The 24,700-nt window shown below is 47.9% G+C and overlaps 1 protein-coding gene across 4 annotated transcripts in view; it reads right to left on the bottom strand.

Moving 5' to 3' along the window:
- Positions 1–24,700, bottom strand: part of LOC144491740 (monoglyceride lipase-like) — an 80,640-nt gene that overhangs the window by 27,203 nt on the left and 28,737 nt on the right. For all 4 annotated transcript variants that reach the window (XR_013497494.1, XM_078209983.1, XM_078209984.1 and 1 more), the window contains one exon: positions 9,059–9,195. Coding sequence is in view for 3 of the 4 variants with exons in the window: in XM_078209983.1 (XP_078066109.1) it covers positions 9,059–9,195 (137 nt within the window). In the remaining variant the exon portion in view is untranslated. The remainder of the gene's footprint in view (positions 1–9,058; positions 9,196–24,700) is intronic.

Raw genomic sequence — 24,700 nt, 5'->3', positions numbered from 1 at the left:
GGAAAGGCGGCGGCTAAGAGGGGATCTTATTGAAACATATAAGATGATTAGAGGTTTAGATAGGGTGGATAGTGTTAGCCTTTTTCCTCTGATGGAGAAATCCAGCACGAGGGGGCATGGCTTTAAATTGAGGGGGGGTAGTTATAGAACCGATGTCAGGGGTAGGTTCTTTACCCAGAGGGTGGTGAGGGATTGGAATGCCCTGCCAGCATCAGTAGTAAATGCGCCTAGTTTGGGGGCGTTTAAGAGATCCGTAGATAGGTTCATGGACGAAAAGAAATTGGTTTAGGTTGGAGGGTCACAGTTTTTTTTTTAACTGGTCGGTGCAACATCGTGGGCCGAAGGGCCTGTTCTGCGCTGTAATGTTCTATGTTCTATGTTCTATGTTATAGCTGGGCACTTGGATAAATTCAAGGTAATCGGGAAGAGTCAGCATGGTTTAGTGAAAGGGAAGCCATGTTTAACCCTTTTAATGGAATTATTTGAAGGAGTCACATGCACTGTGGATAAAGGGGAACCTGTAGATGTGGTGTACCTGGATTTCCAGAAGACATTTGATAAGATGCTACATCAAAGATTATTGTGGAAAATAGAAGCTCCTGGTGTCGGGGGTAACATGCTCGTGTGGACTGAAGATTGGCTAGCTGGCAGACAAAGTTAAAGTTTAAAGTTTATTTATTAGTCACAAGTAGGCTTACATCAATACTGCAGTGAAGTTACTATGAAAATCCCCTACAGAGAGTATACATAAATGGGTCTTTTTCTGATTGGCAGGATGAGATGAGTGGAGTCCTGCAGGGGTCTGTGTTGGGGCCTCAAATCTTTACAATTTATATCAATGACTTCGATGAGGGGAGCATTGGCATGGTAGCGAAATCTGCAGATGATTCAAAGATAGGTAAGAAAGTATGTTTTGAACAGGACATCAGGAATTTACAGATAGATAGAGATCATAGAAATCATAGAAACCCTACAGTGCAGAAGGAGGCCATTCGGCCCATCGAGTCTGCACCGCCCACAATCCCACCCAGGCCCTACCCCCACATATTTACCCGCTAATCCCTCTAACCTACACATCCCAGGACTCTAAGGGGCAATTTTTAACCTGGCCAATCAACCTAACCCGCACATCCTTGGACTGTGGGAGGAAACCGGAGCACCCGGAGGAAACCCACGCAGACACGAGGAGAATGTGAAAACTCCACACAGACAGTGACCTGAGCCGGGAATCGAACCCAGGACCCTGGAGCTGTGAAGCAGCAATGCTAACCACTGAGCTACCGTGCCGCCCTTGAGTGAGTGGACCAAGACCTGGCAGATGCAGTATAATGTGGGAAAATGTGAAGTTATTCACTTTGGCAGGAAGAATTTTTTAAAAGTAATGTTACATAAATAGAGAATGGCTGCAGAATTCTGAAATGCAGAGGGATCTAGGTGTTCTGGTGCATGAGTTCCAAAAGGTTAGTATGCAGGTACAACAAGCAATTAAGGGGAATGGAATGTTATCCTTTATTGTGAGAGGAATTGAAGAAGTCATCCAGACTCAAAACATTAACTCTGTTTCTCTCCACAGATGCAGCCGTCGACTTGCATCCATCGACTTCAGGAAGCGTAGTGGAAGACATGCCCCTGTCTACATCAACGGGGACGAAGTGGAGATGGTGCTTAGATCACCAACAACCTGTCCTGGTCCCTCCACGCGGACGCTATAGTTAAGAAAGCCTATCAACGTCTCAACTTTCTCAGGAGGCGAAGGAAATTTGGCATGTCCACTCCAACTCTTACCAACTGAGAGCAATTAACAGTCTGAGTTTGTGTGTGAATTCGGAGTGGGACATGGGCGTAACCTGGGAATGGAAGCAATCCTCCTTTCCTGAGGAAACTCACTCACTCTCCCATCCCTCAGTGTCACTGTTTGAACTAAATGTATCCTTCAGTCATTGAGATTCCTGCTATGTCTGAATTGTACAGTTTATACTAATTAATCTCCCCCAGAGATTAAATGCTTTACTTCAAAGTGAATGAGTTGGGCACTTCAAACAGAACTCCAGTCCGCACGCACACAGCCACCAGCTGATTTAAAACCGCTTACATTTAGAAACATCTCAGTCTTGGGAGAGTGGTTTCCGCATTGCACTCATGACTCTTTGCTTTACACTCTCCCAGTGGACAAACTGGCACCACTCCGGCTCCCAGTGTGGACCCAGTTTGAAAAGCTTAGGTCTACACCAGGCTCTATATAAATGCAGCATTTATTATACTGCTCTATTTGAATTTATGTTTTATTTATTCTGCTGTGGGATGTGGGTGTCGCTGGGGGGGGCCACCATTTATTTGCCCGTTCCTAGTTACCCTTGAACTGAGTGTCTCGCTAGGGCGTATCAGAGGGGGCAGTCAAGAGCGAACCACATTGCTGTGACTCTGGAGTCACATATGGGCCAGACCAGGAAAGGACGGCACGGTGGCACGGTGGTTAGCACTGCTGCTTCACAGCGCCAGGGACACGGGTTCAATTCCAGCCTTGTGTCACTGCCTATGTGGAGTTTGCACATTCTCCCCATGTCTACGTGGGTTTCCTCCGGTTTCCTCCCACAGTCCAAAGATGTGCGGGTTAAGTTGATTGGCCGTGCTAAATTGAACCTAGTGTCAGGGGATTAGCAGGGTAAATATGTGGGGTTACGGGAATAGGGCCTGGGTGGGATTGAGGTCAGTGTAGACTCGATGGGCCGAATGGCCTCCTACTGCATGGTAAGGATTCTATGATTTCCTTCCCTAAAGGACATTAGTGAACCAGATGGGTTTTTACGACAATCAACGCTCTCTATCAGTGTACAATGGTTGTAATTATGTACAATCCACAAGATGCACCCGCTAACCCTCCTTCGACAGCACCTTCCAAACCTGCAATCACTTCCATCTAGAAGGACGAGGGCAGCAGATACATGGGAACACCACCACCTGCAAGTTCCCCTCCAAGCCACTCACCAGCTGTGCAGGATGAAGCCCTTATTTGGTCATTAATTGCTCACTTGAGGGCCTCAATTGGCTCACTGGTGAATTGGTTACCCGACTCCTCCCCCGCATTGGTTTGCAGTGGGGTAAAGAGCAGGTGATCGGCAGGCCACCTGCTAAATCTAATTTACCCTCCTACGTTCTAACCCATTGGCTGGGGAGGGAGCATTAAATCCAGCCGAATATCATCGTTTCTGTTGCTGAGGTGACAACCCTCCCTATCAGCGCTGTGGGTGTACCCACACCACATGGAGTGCAGCAATGCAAGGCGGCAGCTCGCCACCACCTTATCGAGGGCAATAAGCGGTGGCCCCGCCAGTGACGCCCACATCTCATGCAAGAATAAAAAAATCCTATGCTGGTGGGCACAGCTACACATCTGGTAGTCAAGTACCCCCTTTGCCATGAGAAACACCAACGGCACTTTTGCAGTGGGGTGTGGGGTCAAGAGAAGAAAGGATAAACACTTCCTGCCCCATCCTCACCGTTCCAGCTCTGTTTACAAAGTGAAATGTTCCGATTTATAATGGGCCATTGCATCAGTCAAGCAAGATGCCACCAAGTAGGGTGGCACGGTGGCACAGTGGTTAGCACTGCTGCCTCACAGCGCCAGGGACCCAGGTTCGATTCCTGGATTGGGTCACTGTCTGTGTGGAGTTTGCACGTTCTCCCCATGTCTGCGTGGGTTTCCTCTGGGTGCTCCGGTTTCCTCCCACATTCTGAAAGACGTGCTGGTTAGATGCATTGACCCGAACAGGGGCTGGAGTGTGGCGGCTAGGGGAACTTCACAGTAACTTCATTGCAGTGTTAATGTAAGCCTTACTTGTGACGAATAAATAAACTTTGACTTTAACACAGTAACGTTGTATCGCCAATGGCCCGAAGTTTAATTAGAAGATAACTTCATCGTTAAGTGGCGGTTCCCAGTGGGAACTGGCTGTGAATTGAGTGCAGTGTTAATTTCATTTGCTGCTTCCAATTGCTGCCAGTGCCACAGAAAAGGCAGGTTGTCAGTAACTGACGGACGCTCTCTTGTGCCCCAACCCAAATAACAGGGGTCAACCATCCCGGGCAGAAGGGAGTGATCATGGAGACCGGATTGTGGAATGATTTCCATGTCACAGGCTGTACCCGGCTGCTTTCAGCTGTGTAATTAGTGTGGATGGACGGTAATTAATGCTTTGGGATACACACAAGCACGCTTGTGTTGCACTCTGAGCACTGAGGGATCAAGGTGCTTCCAGCCAAGTCAATACATTGCAGTGTGATTCTGCTATTTGTAAGATATGACTCTGCAGAGTTATTATTTTGTTTGTTCTTGACAGGTGTGTGTCACTGACAGGTCAGCATTTACTAATTGCCCTTGAGAAGGTGGTGCTTATCCACTTTCTTGAACCTCTGCAGTCCATTTCATGCAGGTACGCTCACAGTGCTTTAGGGAGGGAGTTTTGGGATTTTGACCCAGCAACAGTGAAGGCGATGGTCTAGTGGTATTATTGCTAGACTATTAATCCAGAATCAGATAATGTTCTGGGACCCGGGTTCAAATCCCGCCACGGCAGATGATGGAATTTGAATTCAATAATTAAAAAATCTGGAATTAAGAATCTACCGATGACCATGAAACCATTGCCGATTGTCGGGAAAACCCATCTGGTTCATGAATTCCTTTAGGGAAGGAAATCTGCCATCCTTACCCCGTCTGGCCTACATGTGATTCCAGAGCCACAGCAATGTGGTTGACTCTCAATTGTCCTCCAAGGGCAACTAGCGATGGACAATAAATGCTGGCCCAGCCAGCGACGCTCATGTCGCGTGAATGAATTTAAAAAAGGAATAGCCGATATATTTCCAAATCAAGATGGTGTGTGGCTTGATGGGGAACCACCAGTTGGTGGTGTTCCTATGTGTCTGCTGCCCTTGTCTTTCTAAGTTGTAGAGATCATGGGTTTGGAAGGTGCTGTCGAAGGAACCTTGGTAAGTTGCTGCAGTGTATCTTGTAGATGGTACACATTGCTGTCACTGTGCATGGTTGGTGGAGGGAGTGAATGTTGAAGGAGGTGGATGGGATGCCAATCAAGCGGGGCTGCTTTGTCCTGGATGGTGTCAAGCTTCTTGAGTATTGTTGGAGCTGCACCCATCCAGGCAAGTGGGGAGTATTCCATCACACTCCTGACTTATGCCTTGGAGATGGTGAATAGGCTTTGGGGAGTCAGGAGGTGGGTTACTCACTGCATTCTGACCTACTCTTGTAGCCACAGTGTGTATGCAGCTGGTCCAGGTCAGTTTCTGGTCAATAGTAACCCCCAGAATGTTGACAGAGGGGGTTTCAGCAATTGTAATGTTATTGAATTTCAAGGGGAGATGGTTAGACTCTCTCTTGTCGGAAACGATCATTATTTCACAGTTATATAGCATGAATGTTATTTGTCACTTATCAGTCCAACCCTGGGTGCTTTGATGGTCTTGCTGCGTTTGAACATGGACTGCTTCAGTATCTGAGGGGTGGCGAATGGTGTTGAACATTGTGCAATCATCAGCAAACATCCCCACTTGTGACCTTATGATGGAGGGAAGGTCATTGATGAAGCAGCTGACGATGGTTGGGCCTAGGACACTCCCCTGAGGAACTCCTGCAGTGATGTCCTGAATTGAGATGATTGGCCTCCAATCATCACATCCATTTCCCTCGTGCTTGCAATGAGTCCAACCAGTGGAAAGCTTTGTGCTTGATTTCTATCAACTTCTATTTTGCTCAGGAATGCCACAATCAGTCAATGCTGCCGTGAGATGGAGGGCAGTCACTCTCACCTCACCTCCTGAGTTCACCTCTTGTGTCAATGTTTGGACCAAGGGTTTAATGAGGTCTGGAGCTGAATGGCCCTGGCAGAACCCAAGCCCAGCATCAGTGAGCAGGTTGTTGCTGAGTGAGTGGTGATTGACAGCACTGTCGACAAAACCTTTGCTGATGATCACACATAGACTGATGGGACGGGAACTGGCCAGATTAAATTTGTTCTGCTTTTTTTTGTGGGAAGGATATTCCTGGGCAATTTCCAAATTGACAGGTGGGTAAAATCATAGATTGGTTACAGCATAGGAGGAAATTACTCTTCCCATTCCAGATACCAGGAAGATCTAGACACCCAGTTTCACTCCCCTGTCTTTTCCCTGTGGCTCTGGAAATCTTTCTCTTCAGATAACCATCCAATTTACCAGTCTGTGCCTCAGTTCTCCCAATTTTGGCACAGTCCCAGATATTGGTAAGGAGGGTTTTGCAGGGCCACCCTGGGAAGAATGTACCTTTGTGGTTTCCAGTGCCTAGGTCAATGCCAGATGATGCCAGGGCGGCAAGGTGGCACAGAGGTTTGTATGGCTGCCTCACACTGCCAGGGATCTGGGTTCAATTCTGGCCTTGGGTCACTGTCTGTATGGAGTTTGCATGTTCTCCCCTTGTCTGCGTGGGCTTCCTCCGAGTGCTCCGGTTTCCTCCCACAGTCCAAAGGTGTGTAGATTAGGTAAATTGGCCATAGTAAATGTGTGGGGTTACGGGGCTAGGGTGGGTGGAGGGGGCCTGGGTAAGATGTTCTTTCGGAGAGTCAGTGCAGACTCGCTGGGCTGAATGGCCTCCTTCGCCACTGCAGGGATTCTATGGTGATCCATCTAGTTTTATTCTTATTCGACTTTTCCGTGGTGGTTTGATACTGAGTGGCTTAACCAGGCCATTTAAGAGGCAGCCACATGGCTGTGGATCTGTAGAACAGATTGGCTAAGGATGGAAGATGTCCTCCCCTGAAGAGGCAGTCAACCGGGTGGATTTTGATGACAATCTGATAACTTCATTGATGATGATCATTTTATTAATTAATTAAATTGAAATTCCACCAGCTGACATGTTGGGATTTGAACCCATGATCCCCAGAGCATTAGTCTATGCTTTAGATTATTGTCCAATAACACCACCCCTTTGCCTAGTCCCTCATCGCCCATTGAGCCAAGGGCATGAGACAGGTGCCAATGGGGGGAGGTAGAGGGAAAGAGGAGAAAATCAGCTGGCGTTCCCAATCCTGATCATTATCCGGCGGCCAATGAGCTGTGGTAAGGGCAGGATTGGGCTGAGCTGTGACACATGGGGTGGACTGGATCCACAATGGTAGCACAAGACAGGCTCATAGTGCAGCCATTTGCCATGTCCGATTTTCACCAGCATTGGGTGGGAGCGATGTACAATGCATTTTCGATTCATCACAAACTTGTTCTGCGCAATGAGTTATTTGACTATTGTCTGGACTTGTCTGAATGGTGATGGCTCAATAACGCCCACAGAACTCTGCAGGAGAATGGGAGAGATGTTAGAGAGTAGAGGGGCTCAGTATTGGCCATTGTGTTACACCGCAGAGCAGTGCCTTGTTCTGTTGGTAATCCACGCGCCCCCCCCCCCAACCTTTATTCTCTCCGAACCCCTCCTTTCTCAAACTTACTATGCAAGCTCCCTGAGCTCTGAGCAGGCAGGACACCACAAATGCCTGACTGCAGAGCAGTTTGTGCTTTAGCCCATTATTTAAAGCAGGGTTAAAAAAGACTTGCATTTATTTATTAAGAGTCCATCACAATCTTAGTGTCCCAAAGCACTTACAGCCAGTGAAGTACTTTTGAAGGGTCGTCATTGCCGCAATGTATGAAATGCTGCAACCAATTTGCGCACAGCAAGATCCCGCAAATTGGAATGGGATAATGGCCGAATAATCTGTCTCTGCGATGTTGCCTGAGGACCAGGGCAACTGGGAAACTCCCCTGTTCCTGTTCACATAGCGTCAGGGGATCACTATCCACGACAGCACAGGTGAAATCGTAGACAGCTCAAAATGAGGTCATTCAGCTGACGAGCAGTTCACTGAGTGCCATTCCCGGGCCCTTTCCCTGTATCTCTGTCAACATTTCCTTTTCGGATAACAGTCTCATTCCCTCTCGAAAGCCTCAATTGAATCTTACTCCACCACACCCTCAGGCAGCGCATTCCAGATCCTAACCAATCACTACACGGCGTCATTGCTTCTCTTGTCAATGACCTTAAACCTGAGTCCCTTGTCCTCGGCAGTGTAAATTCCACCAATGGCAACAGTGTCTCCCTATCGACTCTGACCAGACCCCTCAAGAATTTGAACATTTTGATCAAATCTCCTCTCAACCTTTTTTTCCCCAAGAGAATGGCCCGCCCCCTATCCCCCTTCCCACAACCACCCCCCATCCCCCCCACCAATTTCTCCAATCTTTTCTGTAACTGAAGTTTGCCAGCCCTGGAATCATTCTCATGAATCTTCTCTGTATTCTCTCTAATGCCTTCATATCCTTTCTAAATCTGGATCTTCCAGTTGAGTCTGAACCAGTTGCTTAAACAGGCTTAACCTAACATCCTTGCTTTTATACTTTTATACTGAGGGTGGCACGGTGGCACAGTGGTTAGCACTGCTGCCCCACAGCGCCAGGGACCCAGGTTCGATTCCTGGCTTGAGTCACTGTCTGTGTGGAGTCTGCACGTTCTCCCCATGTCTGCGTGGGTTTCCTCCGGGTGCTCCGGTTTCCTCCCACAGTCCAAAGATGTGCGGGTTAGGTTGATTGGCCATGCTAAATTGTCCCTACTGCCAGGGTAATGAGGGTTACCGGAATAGGGCCTAGGTGGGATTGTGGTCAGTACAGACTCAAGGGGCTGAATGGCCTCCTTCTGTATTGTAGGGATCCTATGATACACTATAGATTAAAGGCTAGGTTGCCATATGCATTATTAGCCAATCACTCAACCTGCCTTTTGTGTTACTGCTTACAATAACTTAACATCTGAAAGACAGCACCTGCGACAGTGCAGCACTCCCTCAGTACTGCTGCGGCGTGTCAGTCTAGGTACCTAGATTCAAGTACCTGGGGGTGGAAACTGAACCCATGACACTCTGACTCAGAGGCTGGCCAATCCTGCTAAAACCTGCAATTTCACCCGGTAAAACGGGATAACCCGCAAATTAATTCCCTCTCGTTCCAATGGGTCACTTACCATGGAATGGGCAAATAGGAATAGCTGCAAGCCTGGGTGACGGCTCTTCATCAAGTCAATGTGCTGCAGGCAATCGCGGACGTATATTTTAAAATCAGACACAACCAGGCGCTTGCCTTCACTCTGCCCATGGCCAACTGTGTAAGGAGGAAGAAAGAAGAATATCTGAATAGTGGCTTGGCAGAGAGACATGCTGTCAAAGCTTTCCACCTGGTACTGATCAGGACAGGTGCAAGAACACCAAAGAGCGCAACAACTTATACTGCATGAGAAAAGGTTGCTGATTGGTTGGCAAGTTGACTCTGATTGGGCGAAGCTTTGCCGTGGGGAATACACCAAAACTATTGTCTCCCAAGCTTCTGTTTAATGCAAAAAAGGCGCAGTGCCTGGACATGTTCCTTGCAGAGGGCCACAGCGGTTAACACTGCTGCCTCACAGCAGCCAGGGACCTGGGTTCAATTCCGACCTTGGGTCACTGTCTGTGCGGAGTCTGCACGTTCTCCCCGTGTCTATGTGGGTTTCCTCCGGATGCTCTGATTTCCTCCCACAGTCAAAAGATGTGCGGGTTAGGTGGATTGTCCATGCTAAATTGACCCTAGTGTCAGGGGGATTAGCAGGGTAAATGTGTGGGGTTATGGGACTAGGGCCTGGGTAGGATGATGGTCAGTACAGACTTGATGGGCCAAATGACCTTCTTCTGCACTGTAGGGATTCTATGATTAAGACAGGCCCTGTGTATGAGTATATGTAACTTAGAGATCTGAGAAGAAGAATTGAGTGGGAAGCTTCCTCAAAGGCTCAGGAAGTCACAGTGTTTGTACAGTGTCATCATGGACCTCAGGACATCCTAAGTCCTTCACAGCTGATGAAACACTTTTGAAGTCCAGCCACTGTCACATTACTCGGAAACACAGCAGCCAATTGGAGCACAGCAAACTCCCACAACCAGTAATGTGACAGTGACAGAATGTTGGCCAGGAAAACTCTCCTGTTTTTCTTTGTCATGGGATCTTTCACATCCAACTGACAGGACAGGCCAGCCTATAGTTTGACGTCTCCTCTGAAAGCTAGTACCTCTGACAGAGCAGCACTCCCTCACTGGCAATGTCAGCCTAGATCTTGTGCTATATTTCTGGATCGCACAATATTCAAATTCAGAGGTGGGAGTCCAACTACTGAGCTGTTTGACAAACTGATGTTCTAGTTCATTTGGAAAGATAACCTCACTTGTGTTAATGTCCCCTTTATGGGACTGGTGGCTCTGGCCTATCATTTTGGGGGACTTTTTGTGGATTCATTAGTGGGAGAGACTAGGGTCCGAGGGCACAGCCTCAGAGTAAAGGGACAACCCTTTAGAATTGAGATGAGGAGGAATATCTTCAGCCAGAGGGTGGTGAATCTGTGGTACTATTTGCCGCAGAAGGCTGTGAAGGCCAGGTCATTGAGTGTATTTAAGACAGAGATAGGTAGATTCTTGATTGGCAAAGGGATCAAAGCTTAAAGGAAAAAGGCAGGAGAATGGGGTTGAGAAACTTAACAACCATAATTGGTTGCGCAGAGCAGATTCGATGGGCTGAATGGCCTAATCTTGCTCCTCTATCTTATGGTCTTATGATCTTATTTTCTGATAATGTTTTTTGCTGAGGCAATGGGCCTGTCTTGAATCAACAAGCTGAGGAGGACTGGGATGAGGCATTCCACAATGTGATGATGTCACAAGCGTAACAGGAATTCTGCCACTTTCAAGAGAAAATTCACGAGTGTTTGGAGCCCTCATTTTGCCCTTAGGGTGAGGTTAATCAGTTTGAAAAGAACAGAAACATTCCAGGTCTGATCCCTGCTGAGTTAGCCCACATCAGCCTGGAGTCACCCAGCAAACTCTGATGGTCGGTATGTGTCTGAGGAGACTGGAGTAGGGGATGGGACGCTTAGAGAGGGGCAGAAAGGATTTAGGATTTGGCATGTTGGCCTTCATAGCGCGTGGATTTGAGTACGGGGGATGCGGATGTTTTACTACAATTGTTTCGGGCGTTGGTGAGGCCACACTTGGAGTAGTGTGTGCAGTTTTGGTATCCTTATCTAAGGAAGGATGTCCTTGCTATAGAGGGAATGCAGCGAAGGTTTACCAGGCTGATTCCTGGGATGGCAGGTCTGTCATATGAGGAGAGACTAAGTCGGTTAGGATTATATTCACTGAAGTTTAGAAGAGTGAGAGGGGATCTCATAGAAACTTATAAAATTCTAACAGGGTGAGACAGGGTAGATTCAGAAAGAATGTTCCCGATGGTGGGGGTGTCCAGAACTAGGGGTCATAGTTTGAGGATAAGGGGTAAACCTTTTAATCATAGAATCCTACAGTGCAGAAAGAGGACATTCGGCCCATCGGGTCTGCACCGACCACAATCCCACCCAGGCCCTATCCCCATATCCCTAATATATTTATCCACTAATCCCTCTAACCTATGCATCCCGGGACACTAAGGGGCAATTTAGAATGGCCAATCTACCTAGCCCGCACATCTTTGGACTGTGGGAGAAAACCGGAGCACCCGGAGAAAACCCACGCAGACACGAGGAGAATGTGCAAACTCCACACAGACAGTGACCCAAGCCGGGAATCGAACCCAGGTCCCTGGAGCTGTGAAGCAGCAATGCTGACCTCTGTGCTACCGTGCCGCCTTAAGGATTGAAGTGAGGAGAAATTTCTTCAGCCAGAGGGTGGTGAATGTGTGGAATTCACTCCCACAGAAAGTAGTTGAGGCCAAAACGTTGTATGATTTCAAGAAGAAATTAGATATAGCTCTTGGGGCTAAAGGGATCAAGGGATATGGGAGGAAGGAGGGGATCAGGATATTGAATTCGATGATCAACCATGATCAAGATGAATGGCGGAGCAGGATCGAAGGGCCGAATGGCCTCCTCCTGCTTCTAGTTTCTATGTTTCGATGAGGAGAGTGTATCCAGGGAAGAGAGAATTCAGTTACATGGATAGATTGGACAGGCCGGTGCTTGATTGAGGTGTTCAAAATCATGGGGGGGGCGTCCAGACAGAGCAGATCAGGAGAAACTGTTCCCGTTAGCAGAAAGATCCTGAGCCAGAGGGAGTGGGTGTAAGGTGACTGGCTAAAGAACTAACAGCAACATGAGGGAAAGTGAGTGGTAAGGCCTGAGAGTGTGGTGGAAGCAGATTCAATCGTGGCTTTCAAGAGGAAATTGGATAAGAACCGAAATCGAGACTGAATCAGAGAGTTGTGTGGAAAGGGCGGGGCAGTGGGACTCACTGAGTGGCTCCTGGAAATAGAAGCCTTCTGTGTTGTAACCATTCAAAGATTTTATTGATGTACGTAATTCACTTTGCATCCCCAATAGTAAACAATACAGAATGTATCACACTCGATACTGTCCAATTGTCCACAGCTTATCATTATTAAAATGAGAATGCTGCATGTAGATAGACCTCACCAGAATTCAGACCGATCTGATTAGTTATTCTGTTTTAATAGTCCGGGTTATGCAGATCAGATTCAAGCTAAACAACATGCTAATTTATTTGCTGTATCCCTGAAAGAACTAGATAAAAGCAAATTACTGCGGATGCTGGAATCTGAAACCAAAAGAGAAAACACTGGAAAATCTCAGCAGGTCTGGCAGCATCTGTAAGGAGAGAAAAGAGCTGACGTCCGTCAGCTCTTTTCTCTCCTTACAGATGCTGCCAGACCTGCTGAGATTTTCCAGCATTTTCTCTTTTGGTACCAGAAAGAACTGGATTTTTAAACAAATAGAATCTGTGGTGTCCATATCAGGAAGCTCCCTCAGCCATCAGTGCTCCTTCTGTGGGAAACAGCAATTTACTTCTACATCATTCAATTTACTATAGATTGTATTCGCTGCTCACATTGCGGTCTCCACCGTCCACAAGGCACAAGTCAGGAGTGTGAGGGAATACTCTCCACTTGCCTGGACGGGTGCAACTCCAACAACACTCAAGAAACTCGACACCATCCAGGACGAAGCAGCCCTGCTTGATTGGCACCACATCCACCGCATTAAACATTCACTCCCTCCACCAACGACACACGGAGTGTATCATCTACAAAATACACTGCAGCAAATCACCCAAGCTCCTTCAACAGCACCTTCCAAACCTATCACCTCTACAAAATGGAAAACTCAGGGCAGCCGGCACACGGGAACACCACCACTTCCAAACCACTCACCATCCTGACTCAAAAATATATCATGAGGTGGAGATGCCGGCGTTGGACTGGGATGGGCACAGTAAGAAGTCTCACAACACCAGGTTAAAGTCCAATAGATTTATTTGGAATCACGAGCTTTCGGAACGCTGCTCCTTCATCAGGTGAGTGACTCCAAAAGCTCGTGATTCCAAATAAACTTGTTGGGCTTCAACCTGGTGTTGTGAGACTTCTTACTGAAGTATATTGCCACTCCTTTACTATTGCTGGGTTAAAATTCTGGAGCTCCCTCCCTAACAGCACCGTGGATGTACATACACCGCACGGACTGCAACAGCTCAAGAAAGCAGGATCTCAAAGATAAACTCCCTGTAAATAGTTAAGGCAGCCAGGCTGAGGACAGGCTGATTGCCTGGGAGTTGCTGTCTGCCCCGGGGTTTAGTACAATGCAAGATGAGAATCATAGAGAATTACGGCACAGAGGAGGCCTTTCAGCCCATCGTGCCTGTGCAAGCTCCTTGAAAGAGCAAATTTGCTTAGTCCCAAATCCCCACTTGTTTTTCCAAAAATCCTGTTAAACTCCTCACCCTAAAATCTCCATCCAATCCCTTTTTAAAATAATGAATGGAATCAGCAGCCACCATCTTCTCAAGTCGAGTGTTCCAGATTCTGACAATTTTCCAAATGATGGTTTCTTTTCTTTCGTCCCTCGGGATCTTTACCCGGCGATTTTAAATATATAACCCCTGATTATTGACCCATTTATCAGAGGGAACAGTTTGCCACTCTCTAACCTCATCATTTTGAGAACTTGCATCATGCCTCCCTTTTAACCCTTTCTGACCAGCACATCTTTCGGACTGTGGGAGGAAACCGGAGCACCCGGAGGAAACCCACTCAGACACGGGGAGAATGTGCAGATTCCACACAGACAGTGACCCAAGTTGGGAATCGAACCCAGGTCCCAAGGCGCTATGAGACAGCAGTGCTAACCACTGTGCCACCATGCTGCTCTTCTGAGATTTGTGTGTCATTGACAAGGCCAGCATTTATTACCCATCCCTAATTGCCCTTGAGAAGGTGGTGGTGAGGCACCTTCCTGAATCGCTGCAGTCCAAGTGGCGTCAGTGCTCCTATAGTGCTGTTCAGGAGGAAATATGAGTCCACTTGCTGACCAATCGGCGCTCTTCTCATGAAGTGAAAATTGTTGCTCCCTTTCAATTTGACACTCTTGCCAATTGTCCTGATGAGTGCAAGATGAAAAGCTTCAACAGTCTGTGCCTTTTTAAAAAGCAAAATTTACGTTTTGCGCCACCGAATGACTGTTTGAAAAATAAGCTGCTGTTGTTGTGTTCTGGGGTTTTAACCCAGCAGCACTGAAAGAACAACCAACTTATTTCCAAGTTGCGAGTGTGTGTGGCTTGGATGGGAATTTGGAAGTGCTGGTGTTCCCACACGCCCGGCGAAAGAGCAGGGCAGTGGAACTAATTGGATAGATCTTTCAAAGAGCTGGAATAGTTACGATGGGCTGAATGGCCTCCTGCTGTGCTGTATGAGTGGGGCAGTGGGGCGGGGGGGGGGGGACGGGGGGGGGGATAAAACAAATTGAATATCGGATTCCCTTTTAGCGACCGTTTTCTGAAATGGATTAATTAGCTTGGAGCCTGTGCTGGGAAACATCATTAACCTGGAACCGTGAGTCTGAGAGAGTTATGTACGAGTTGGCAGGCAGAATGTTACTGAGGCAGAAATAGGATACAACGGCCAAATTAGAAACAAAGTCGGATTTTTTTTTAAAAGCCTTTTGTTTAACCTGAAGTGAGTGGGGCCCAGGAAAAGATCAAACTCTAAATCTTTTTTTATTCTGTGCAAAATCCGAGGCTGACAGAAATGTAACAAGCAGTACAGATTTATAAAACCAAACACACTTCCCCTTGAGCAGTTTCCATTCATTCCAAATAAAAAGAGGTATTTGCAACCTAATTTTTAAAAAACTGCGAAAGGACAAGGAGGGGAGGTGAAGAGGTTTAGTGTTTTTTTTAACTCTGTAATGAAAAGGGCAACGAAAGCAGATTCAACAGTAACTTTCAAAACATGAATTGGACAAATAGTTCAACGGCGAATTAGGCACAGTGATTAGCACCGCTGCCTCACAGCGACAGGGACCCGGGTTCGATTCCGGCCTTGGGTCACTGTCTGTGCGGAGTTTGCACGTTCTCCCCGTGTCTGCGTGGGTTTCCTCCGGGTGCTCCCGTTTCCTGCCACACTCCAAATATGTGCGGGTTCGGTGGATTTGCCATGCTAGATTGCCCCTTAGTGTCCAAAGCTGTGCAGGTTAGGCGGATTGGCTGTGCTAAATTACCTCTAGGGCCCTATTTTACCATTGCATCGTGCCCGTTTTCGGAAAACGTGGTAAAGTCGGGCATGAGGCCATTAACGCGATCCGTGCCCGCATCCGCGCAGATGGCCACTTTACTGAGACCGGGAATGGCTGCGATCCGATTCGCGCTCGAAACGGGCGCAACGGCGATTTAAATGTATTTGCATGTATTTCAATTGAATTAATGAACTGCCCGCCCAACTGTACCGGCATTTCCCCCTTTACCATCGTGTTCGCCAATCCGGAATCGCACCGAAATGGACATACTGAATAAAAGTCTGAATCAGGCGCTCCAGCTGCTGAAGAGGCGAGTTCAACGCTTCCAACAGCTCCCTGACTCAGATCGGTGGCGGGGGTGGGGGAGGGGAGTGAGGCCAGATCATTCTCTGGGGGAGGGGGGAGTGAGGCCAGATCATTCTCTGGGGGAGGGGGGAGTGAGGCCAGATCGTTGTCTGGTGGTGGAGGGCGAGGGAGGGCCGATCGTTGTCTGGTTGGGGAGGGGGAGGGAGAGGGGCCAGATCATTCTCCGGTGAGGGGGTGGGGAGGGAGGAGGAGGCGGGTCAGATGTTCCTCTGGGGGGAGAGTGAGGCCAGATCATTTTCTTGGGGTGGGGGGGAGGGCCGATCGCTCACTGATGGGGGGGCAGGGGGGGGCAGATGGATCTTTGGTGGGGGGGAACGGGGGTCCGCTGCCACTCTGCGGGCGATTGTTGGGGGGAAGGGGGCAGGGGGTCGCGATCAGTCTGGGTAGCGGGGGGGGGGGGTGGGTGGATAAAGGGGACAGTGATGTCTATGGGGGCCATCGCTCCCGCCTTTCGCTCCCAGGCCGCTTTCTCCGCTTTCTGTGGCCCGGGGGTGATCTGAAACGGGCGTGCTTTTTCAAATTTTTTTCTAATTGCGCATGCGCAGTTCAGAGCTCCAATCGTTTCGGGCGCGCTAAGCCCCGCCCACAGCGCGATTCAGACCCGCGATTTTTTTTTCAGGCTGAGTGCGTATGGGGGCGCCTGAGAACAGGTTTCCAAGTCAGATCTGAATTGCGCCCAGATTCAGCACTTAGAATGAAAATGGTAAAATCTGGCCCCTAGTGTCCAAAGATGTGCAGGTTAGATGGATTGGCCATACTAAATTGCCCCTTAGTGTCCAAAGCTGTGAAGGTTAGGTGGATTTGCCATGTTAAATTGCCCCTTAGTGTCCAAAGATGTGTAGGTTAGGTGGACTGGCCATGCTAAATTGCCCCTTAGTGTCCAAAGATGTGCAGGTTAGGTGGATTTGCCATGCTAAATTGCCTCTTAGTGTCCACAGATGTGCAGGTTAGGTGGATTGGCCACGCTAAATTGCCTCTCGTGTTCAAAGATATCCAGGTTAGATGGATTAGCCAATGTAAATGCATGAGACTATGGGGATAGGGCGGGGGGGAGGGATGTTCTTTCAGAGGGTGGGTGCAGACTCGATGGGCCGGATGGCCTCCATCTAAACTGTAGCGATTTTCTGGTTCAATGGAACATTTGCAAGGCTCTGGGGAGCGAGCTTGGGGAATCGGGGCTCTTTGGACAACTCTTTCAGAAAGCAGGCACGGACAGAACGAGTAAGGTGGCTTCCTGTACTACTCCACCTTTACTTCATCTCCCTACTCCACACGTCAAACTCTGATCACTGCCAACCTGACTCACTCGGTCGCTGCCGCTCCTCAAGGTCAGAAGTTGGTTGGATCAAATGGACCTCGAGACCTGTGCAAATAACGTGGTTTAATTTTGCAGGGCAGTTCAGGACTGCTGTGATATCCCTTGTTTGAGATGTTAAACCGAGGCCTGAAATTGAGGCTGACATTCCATTGCAGTCCTGAGGGAGTGCTGTACTGTCATAGGTGCTGCTTTTTAGAAACTGAGTTTGAAGCCAAGGCCCCAGCTTCCTGCTTGGGTCAATGTAAAAACCAGCCGCACTGTTTCGGAGAAGAGCAGATGAGATCTCTCTGGTATCAGGGAGCTAAGATCACTGTATATTTTTACTATTGCCAATTTATAATATCTTTTCAGAACTGGACAAAGGCTTTAGAATTACTGAAGCCGTAAGCAAAAGGAAATTTTTGGATATTCAGAATCGCTGAAGATTCGCTCACAACCCAATTCACTGCAGAGACCAAATCCCAAGGGAATTGTACAAAGGCCATTTACATTTCTAGGGCCAGTTTTGGCCAACAGAGGCGCCTGGTCTGTGAGGATAAATCAACCTGAAACCTTTCCAAATCTTTGATGGTTGGATTATCATCAATCTCAAGAATCCAGACTAAGGAATGTACACCATTCATCCAAGCCAACGTGGAGATGTGGGAGTCACCTGACAATCCTCATCATCCCACAAACTGCTGGATTCGGTAATATTGCGCAATGGGGTTGCCAAGTTCAGATTGCCATTTTCCATCTAGCAGGTAGCAACAGGAAAATGGCTCCATCCAGGTTTCAATTCCTAGCTCTGCACCTACACTGTTCCTACTGGAACTTCGGAACATCTGCACCCACATCTCCAAGACGAATTCATCTTTGCATGCCCGTCCCATCGTGGACAACATCCCGACTGAAAAAGTGAATTATCCAACATCAGTCTTCAACCTGCCAACTCTGGGAAATAATACACCATTGGACTTTGATTCTGGACACTGGACTCACATAAAACAATAACTCTTACTTTGACCGCAGTCTTTTCCCTGTACCTCTTTCTTTTCTCTGTCTTACCTCCATCGTATGACTGAAAGGAGGACACATTACTATCCTGCTCTCGTGATTGGATGTGTGCAAATATATTATCCTCCTGAGTTTACCCTGGCCATGATTCTCTGATCTCATTCATCCTGCCACCGCTGCCAGCAAGAACGGAGAATTTGGCACTCAGCCGAAACTTCATTCACTGCAGCAGGACTGGAGAATCCTAGGCGCTGGTGAGATCGGAGAACTCCAGCCCCTATTTTGAGTTTGCTGTGGAGTTGTTAATAGAAATTGGATCGCACCAAAACTAAGGGGTTCGGAAAAGATGCCACCACTTGCAAAGGGGAGGGAAATCAAAAGCATCTTTCTATTTACAGGAGGAGGAACCAGGGCTGTTTAATCTAAACCCCTCCTGTCCATAACACTGGTGGCCTGGCCAATATTTATCCCTCAACATCAACATCACAAAAAAAAGACATATTATCACATGCATTTTGTGAGAGATTGGCAAACTCAAACTGGCAGCTGCATTTCCTATATTACAACAGTGACGACACTTCCAAAAAAAAAGTACTAATTTGGCTGTAAAGCTTTTGAAGACATCTGGTGTGGAAAATGTGCTAAAAACCCAAGTCTTTCTTTTCTTTCTGTGTGTTTCTTAAAGGCTCCATGTGCTATCTGAGTAGTGAGTTCTCTTGGTGTCCTGATCAACATTGCTCCCTTAACCACAGCATGATGGCACAGTGGTTGGCACTGCTACCTCACAGTGCCAGGGGCCCGCGTTCAATTCCTGGCTTGGGTCACTGTCTGCGTGGAGTTTGCACATTCTCCCAGTGTCTGTGTGGGTTTCCTGCGGGTGCTCCAGTTTCCTCCCACAGTCTGAAAGACGAGTTGGTTAGGGTGCATTGGCCCGAACAGGCGCCGGAATGTGGCGACTAGGGGAATTTCACAGTAACTTCATTGCAGTGTTAATGTAAGCCTTACTTGTGATTAATGAATAAACTTTACTTTCTCTTGGTGATCTGGTCAACATTCCTCCCTTAACCACAGCACGGCAGCACGGTGGTTAGCACTGCTGCCTCACAGCGCCAGGGACCCAGGTTCAATTCCCGGCTTGGGTCACTGTCTGTGTGGAGTCTGCACGTTCTCCCCGTGTCTGCGTAGGTTTCCTCCGGGTGCTCCGGTTCCCTCCCACAGTCCAAAGATGTGCGGGTTAGGTGGATTGGCCGTGCTAAATTGCCCCTTGGTGTCCGGGGGACTAGCTAGGGTAAATGCATGGAGTTATGGGGGTAAGGCCTGGGTGGGATTGTGGTCAGTGCAGATTTGATGGGCCAAATGGCCTCCTTCTGCACTGTGGAGATTCTATGTTTACCAACCAAGGTGCTAAAAAGAATGATTAAGAAGATACTCATCTCACTCCTGCTCGCAGTATTTTGAAAGTGGAAATAAACAGCCCCTGTATTTACATAGCCTCTATTTACTTCCCAAATGATGTACAAATCATTCCATTCTAATTAAACTGCATGCACTCCTCCTCCCTCGCCGCACTCCTCCACCCCAGTACAGTTCCGGCTGTAGTGAGTTATTAAAGTGCTGCTGTGAAACATGGAGAGGGTGCGGGAGAGACTTTCCAGAATGATAACAAGGGCCAAGGGACTTCCGTTACGTTGAGAGACCGAGCTGGTACTTCCCGTATAAGAATGTGGATATTAGTTTGTGATGCCAACGCACCAAACCAGAAGCAGAGAGGAAATTTTTCTCCTTGAAGTGAAAATGTTGGGAGGAGATTCAATGGGGTGGAAAACGTTACAAAGAGCTTTGGTTGAGTCAGTAGGGAGGAACTGTTCCATAGAGAGAGGCAGTGGCACTGGATTTGTAATCCAGAGACCCTGAGTAATGTATTTTGATAGGAAGATTAGAGGCACAGACTATTTTCTCAATGGGAAAAGAACTCAGAAATCAGAAACGCAAAGGAACTTGAGAGTCCCAGTTCAGGATTCTCTTCAGGCTAACGTGCAGGTTCAGTCGGCAGTTAGGAAGGCAAATGCAATGTTAGCATTCATGTCGAGAGGGCGAGAATACAAAAGCAGGGATGTACTTCTGAGGCTGTATAAGGCTCTGGTCAGGCCCCATTTGGAGTATTGTGAGCAATTTTGGGCACTGCATCTAAGGAAGGATGTGATGGTCCTGGAGAGGGTCCAGAGGTGGTTCAGGAGAATGATCCCGGGAATGAAAGGCTTGACATATGAGGAACGGTTGAGGACTCTGGATCTGTACTCGATGGAGCTCAGAAGGATGAGGGGGGGATCTCACTGAAACTTACAGAATAATGAAAGGCCTGGATAGAGTGGACGTGGGGAAGATGTTTCCATTATTAGGAGAGACTAGGATTCAAGGGCACAGCCAGAGGGTGGTGAATCTGTGGAATTAATTGCCACAAAAGGCTGTGGGGGCCAGATCATTGAGTGTATTTAAGACAGAGATGGATTGGTAAGGGGATCAAAGGTTACGGGGAAAAGGCGAGAGAATGGATTTGGGAAACTTAGCAGGCATGATTGAATGGTGGAGCAGACTTGATGGACTGAATGGCCTAATTCTGCTCCTCTATCTTATGGTCTTATGCTTTGGGGACCCGGGTTCGAATCCCACCACGGCAGATGGTGAAATTTGAATTGAATGAAAATCTGGAATTAAGAATCTGCTGATGACCATGAGACCATTGCCGGTTGTCAGAAAAACCCATCTGGTTCACTCATGTTCTTTAGGGAAGGAAATCTGCCGTCCTTACCCAGTCTGGCTTACATGTGACTCCAGAACCACAGCAATGTGGCTGACTCTCAAAATGCCCTCTGAAATGGAGGGCAGTTAGGGATGGACAATAAAAGCTGGGTCCAGCCAGCGACGCCTCAATCAACAAGGGCAAACATCCCCTCAGCAGCCACTCTGTCAAGCCCCCTCAGAATCTTACATATCTCAATAAATTTATTTTAAAGTTTATTTATCAATGTCACAAGTTGGCTTACATTAACACTGCAATGAAGTTATTGTGAAAATCCCCTAGTCACCACATTCCGGTGCCTGTTCAGGTACACTGAGGGAGAATTTAGCATGGCCAATGCACCTAACCAGCATGTCTTTCGGACTGTGGGAGGAAACCCACGCAGACACGGAGAAAACGTGTAGACTCCACACAGACAGTGACCCAAGCCGAGAATCGAACTTGGGTCCCTGGCGCTGTGAGGCAGCAGTGCTAACCACTGTGCCACCGTGCCACCCATCAAGATCAAACTCCAATGGGTATAGCCCCAACCTGCTCAACCTTTCCACATAAGATAAACACCTCATCCCAGGAATCAGCTTCATGACCCTTCTCTGAACACCCTCCAACGCAATTCTGTCCCTCCTTAAGTAAGGTGACCAAAACTTCAGACAGTCTCTAGGTGCAGTCTCACAAATGCCCTGTACAGTTGCAGCAAGACTTCACCTATTTTTATATCCCACTCCCCTTGCAATAAAGACCAACATTCCCTTTGTCTTCCTAATTACTTGCTGTACCTGCGTGCTAACTTTGTGATTCATGTACAAGGACAACCAGATCCCTCTGCACTGGAACATTCTGCCATTTTTTTCCATTTAAATAATATTCTGTTTTTCTTTTCTTCCTGCTAAAATGGCCAACCTCATATTTTCCCATGTTATACACCATCTGCCAATGTTTGTCGTCACTCACAACCTATTTATATCCCTTTGCAAGCCTCCTCACAATTTGCTGTCCTACCTATCTCTCTATCATCAGCAAATCTGGCAATAATATAGTCTGTTCCTTCATCCAAGTTATAACTAAAGATTGGAAATGGATGAAGCCCCATTGCTGGTCCCTGTGGCGCTCCACTAGTTACAGTTTGCCAGCTTAAAAATGACTCATTTATTTAATGACTCTCTGTCCCCAGTGGTGAACTCTCCATTCTCTGAGAGCTTTCACCAATCTTAGGCTGGTAGCTACTTAGTAAGAAGTTTAACAACACCAGGTTAAAGTCCAACAGGTTTATTTGGTAGCAAAAGCCACACAAGCTTTTGGAGACCATTGCCACATCATGGTAGCTACTTGCCAGTGGAATGCCAGTGAGCTTGATGGCCACTGGTGGCATTATGCCCAGGAAATGTCGTCGGACCCCCAGACCAGCAGTGAGTGAAAGTGGCGATCACAGGGTTGGAGTCACAGGAGTTGGAGAGTTGGGGGGATGGGGGGATGGGGGGGGCGGCGGGGGGGGGGGAAAGGTGGATCATCCTTATAGATCCTCAGAGAATCCTACCAGTAAAGCGTTTGATAAGGTTCCCCACGGTAAGCTGTTGCAGAAAATATGGACGCATGGGATTGAGGGTGATTTAGCGGTTTGGATCAGGAATTGGCTAGCTGTAAGAAGACAGAGGGTGGTGGTTGATGGGAAATGTTCATCCTGGAGTTCAGTTACTAGTGGTGTACCGCAAGGATCTGTTTTGGGGCCACTGCTGTTTGTCATTTTTATAAATGACTTGGATGAGGGCGTAGAAGGATGGGTTAGTAAATTTGCGGATGACACTAAAGTCGGTGGAGTTGTGGACAGTGCGGAAGGATGTTGCAGGTTACAGAGGGACATAGATAAGCTGCAGAGCTGGGCTGAGAAGTGGCAAATGGCGTTTAATGCGGAAAAGTGTGAGGTGATTCACTTCGGAAGGAGTAACAGGAATACAGAGTATTGGGCTAATGGTAAGATACTTGGTAGTGTGGATGAGCAGAGAGATCTTGGTTAGGGAGGTCATGCCTCACTAACCTGGTGGTGTTTTTTGAAGAAGTGACCAAAATGGTTGACGAAGGAAGGGCCGTGGATGTTGTCTATATGGACTTTAGTAAAGCGTTTGACAAAGTCCCTCATGGTAGGCTAGTGAAAAAGGTTGGATCTCATGGGATAAAGGGGGAGGTGGCTAGATGGGTGGAGAACTGGCTTGGTCATAGAAGACAGAGGGTGGTAGTGGAAGGGTCTTTTTCCGGCTGGAGGCCTGTGACTAGTGGTACCGCAGGGCTCTGTATTGGGACCTCTGCTGTTTGTGATTTATATAAATGATCTGGAAGAAGGAGTAACTGGGGTGATCAGTAAGTTTGCGGACGACACAAAACTGGCAGGACTTGCAGATAGTGAGGAACATTGTCAGAGGCTACAGAAGGATATAGATAGGTTGGAAATTTGGGCAAAAAAATGGCAGATGGAGTTCAATCCTGATAAATGCGAAGTGATGCATTTTGGTGGGAATAATGTAGGGAGGAGCTACACGATAAATGGAAGAACCATAAAGGGTGTAGAGACGCAGAGGGACCTGGGTGTGCAAGTCCACAGATCTTTGAAGGTGACGTCACAGGTGGAGAAGGTGGTGAAGAAGGCATATGGCATGCTTGCCTTTATAGGACGGGGCATAGAGTATAAAAGTTGGGGTCTGATGTTGCAGATGTATAGAACGTTGGTTCGGCCGCATTTGGAATACTGCGTCCAGTTCTGGTCGCCACACTACCAGAAGGACGTGGAGGCTTTGGAGAGAGTACAGAGGAGGTTTACCAGGATGTTGCCTGGTATGGAGGGGCTTGGTTATGAGGAGAAATTGGGGAAACTGGGGTTGTTCTCACTGGAAAGACGGAGGATGAGGGGAGACTTAATAGAGGTGTATAAAATTATGAAAGGCATAGATAGGGTGAACGGTGGGAAGCTTTTCCCCGGGTCGGTGGTGACGTTCACGAGGGGTCATAGGTTCAAGGTGAAGGGGGGGAGGTTTAACACAGATATCAGAAGGACATATTTTACACAGAGGGTCGTGGGGGCCTGGAATGTGTTGCCGGGCAAGGTGGTGGAGGCGGACACACTGGGAACGTTTAAGACTTATCTAGACAGCTATATGAACGGAGTGGGAATGGAGGGATACAAAAGAGTGGTCTAGTTTGGACCAGGGAGCGGCGCGGGCTAATTGTTCTTTGTTTCTCGTTTCAAGGCTTCATTCTATGATCATCTTGCTGGTGCCAGTACAGAGCGAGACTGCGGATAGTTGGGAACCTGTCTCGGGGGCAGGGAATTCATATGGTGTTCGTGGAAGTGGAAATGAATAGGGTTGGGAAGCATTTTCCGATCAGGGCCAGTGTGATCTCCTGGACTCGTTTCGATCGCCTCAGGGGGTCGGAGAGGAATTTCCCAGATTTTTTTTCCCCATATTGGCCCTGGGGTTTTCACTCTGGGTTTTCGCCTCTCCCTGGAGATCACATGGTCTGGAATGGGGGGGTGGGGGTGAGTTAATAGGTTGTGATGAACAAAGCATCGTAGCTGTGAGGGACAGCTCGGTGGATAGGA

The sequence above is a fragment of the Mustelus asterias genome, chromosome 3 (assembly GCF_964213995.1).
Source record: "Mustelus asterias chromosome 3, sMusAst1.hap1.1, whole genome shotgun sequence".
In the NCBI taxonomy this organism is placed as follows: domain Eukaryota; kingdom Metazoa; phylum Chordata; class Chondrichthyes; order Carcharhiniformes; family Triakidae; genus Mustelus; species Mustelus asterias.
This window is presented reverse-complemented; position numbering and strand designations above follow the sequence as displayed.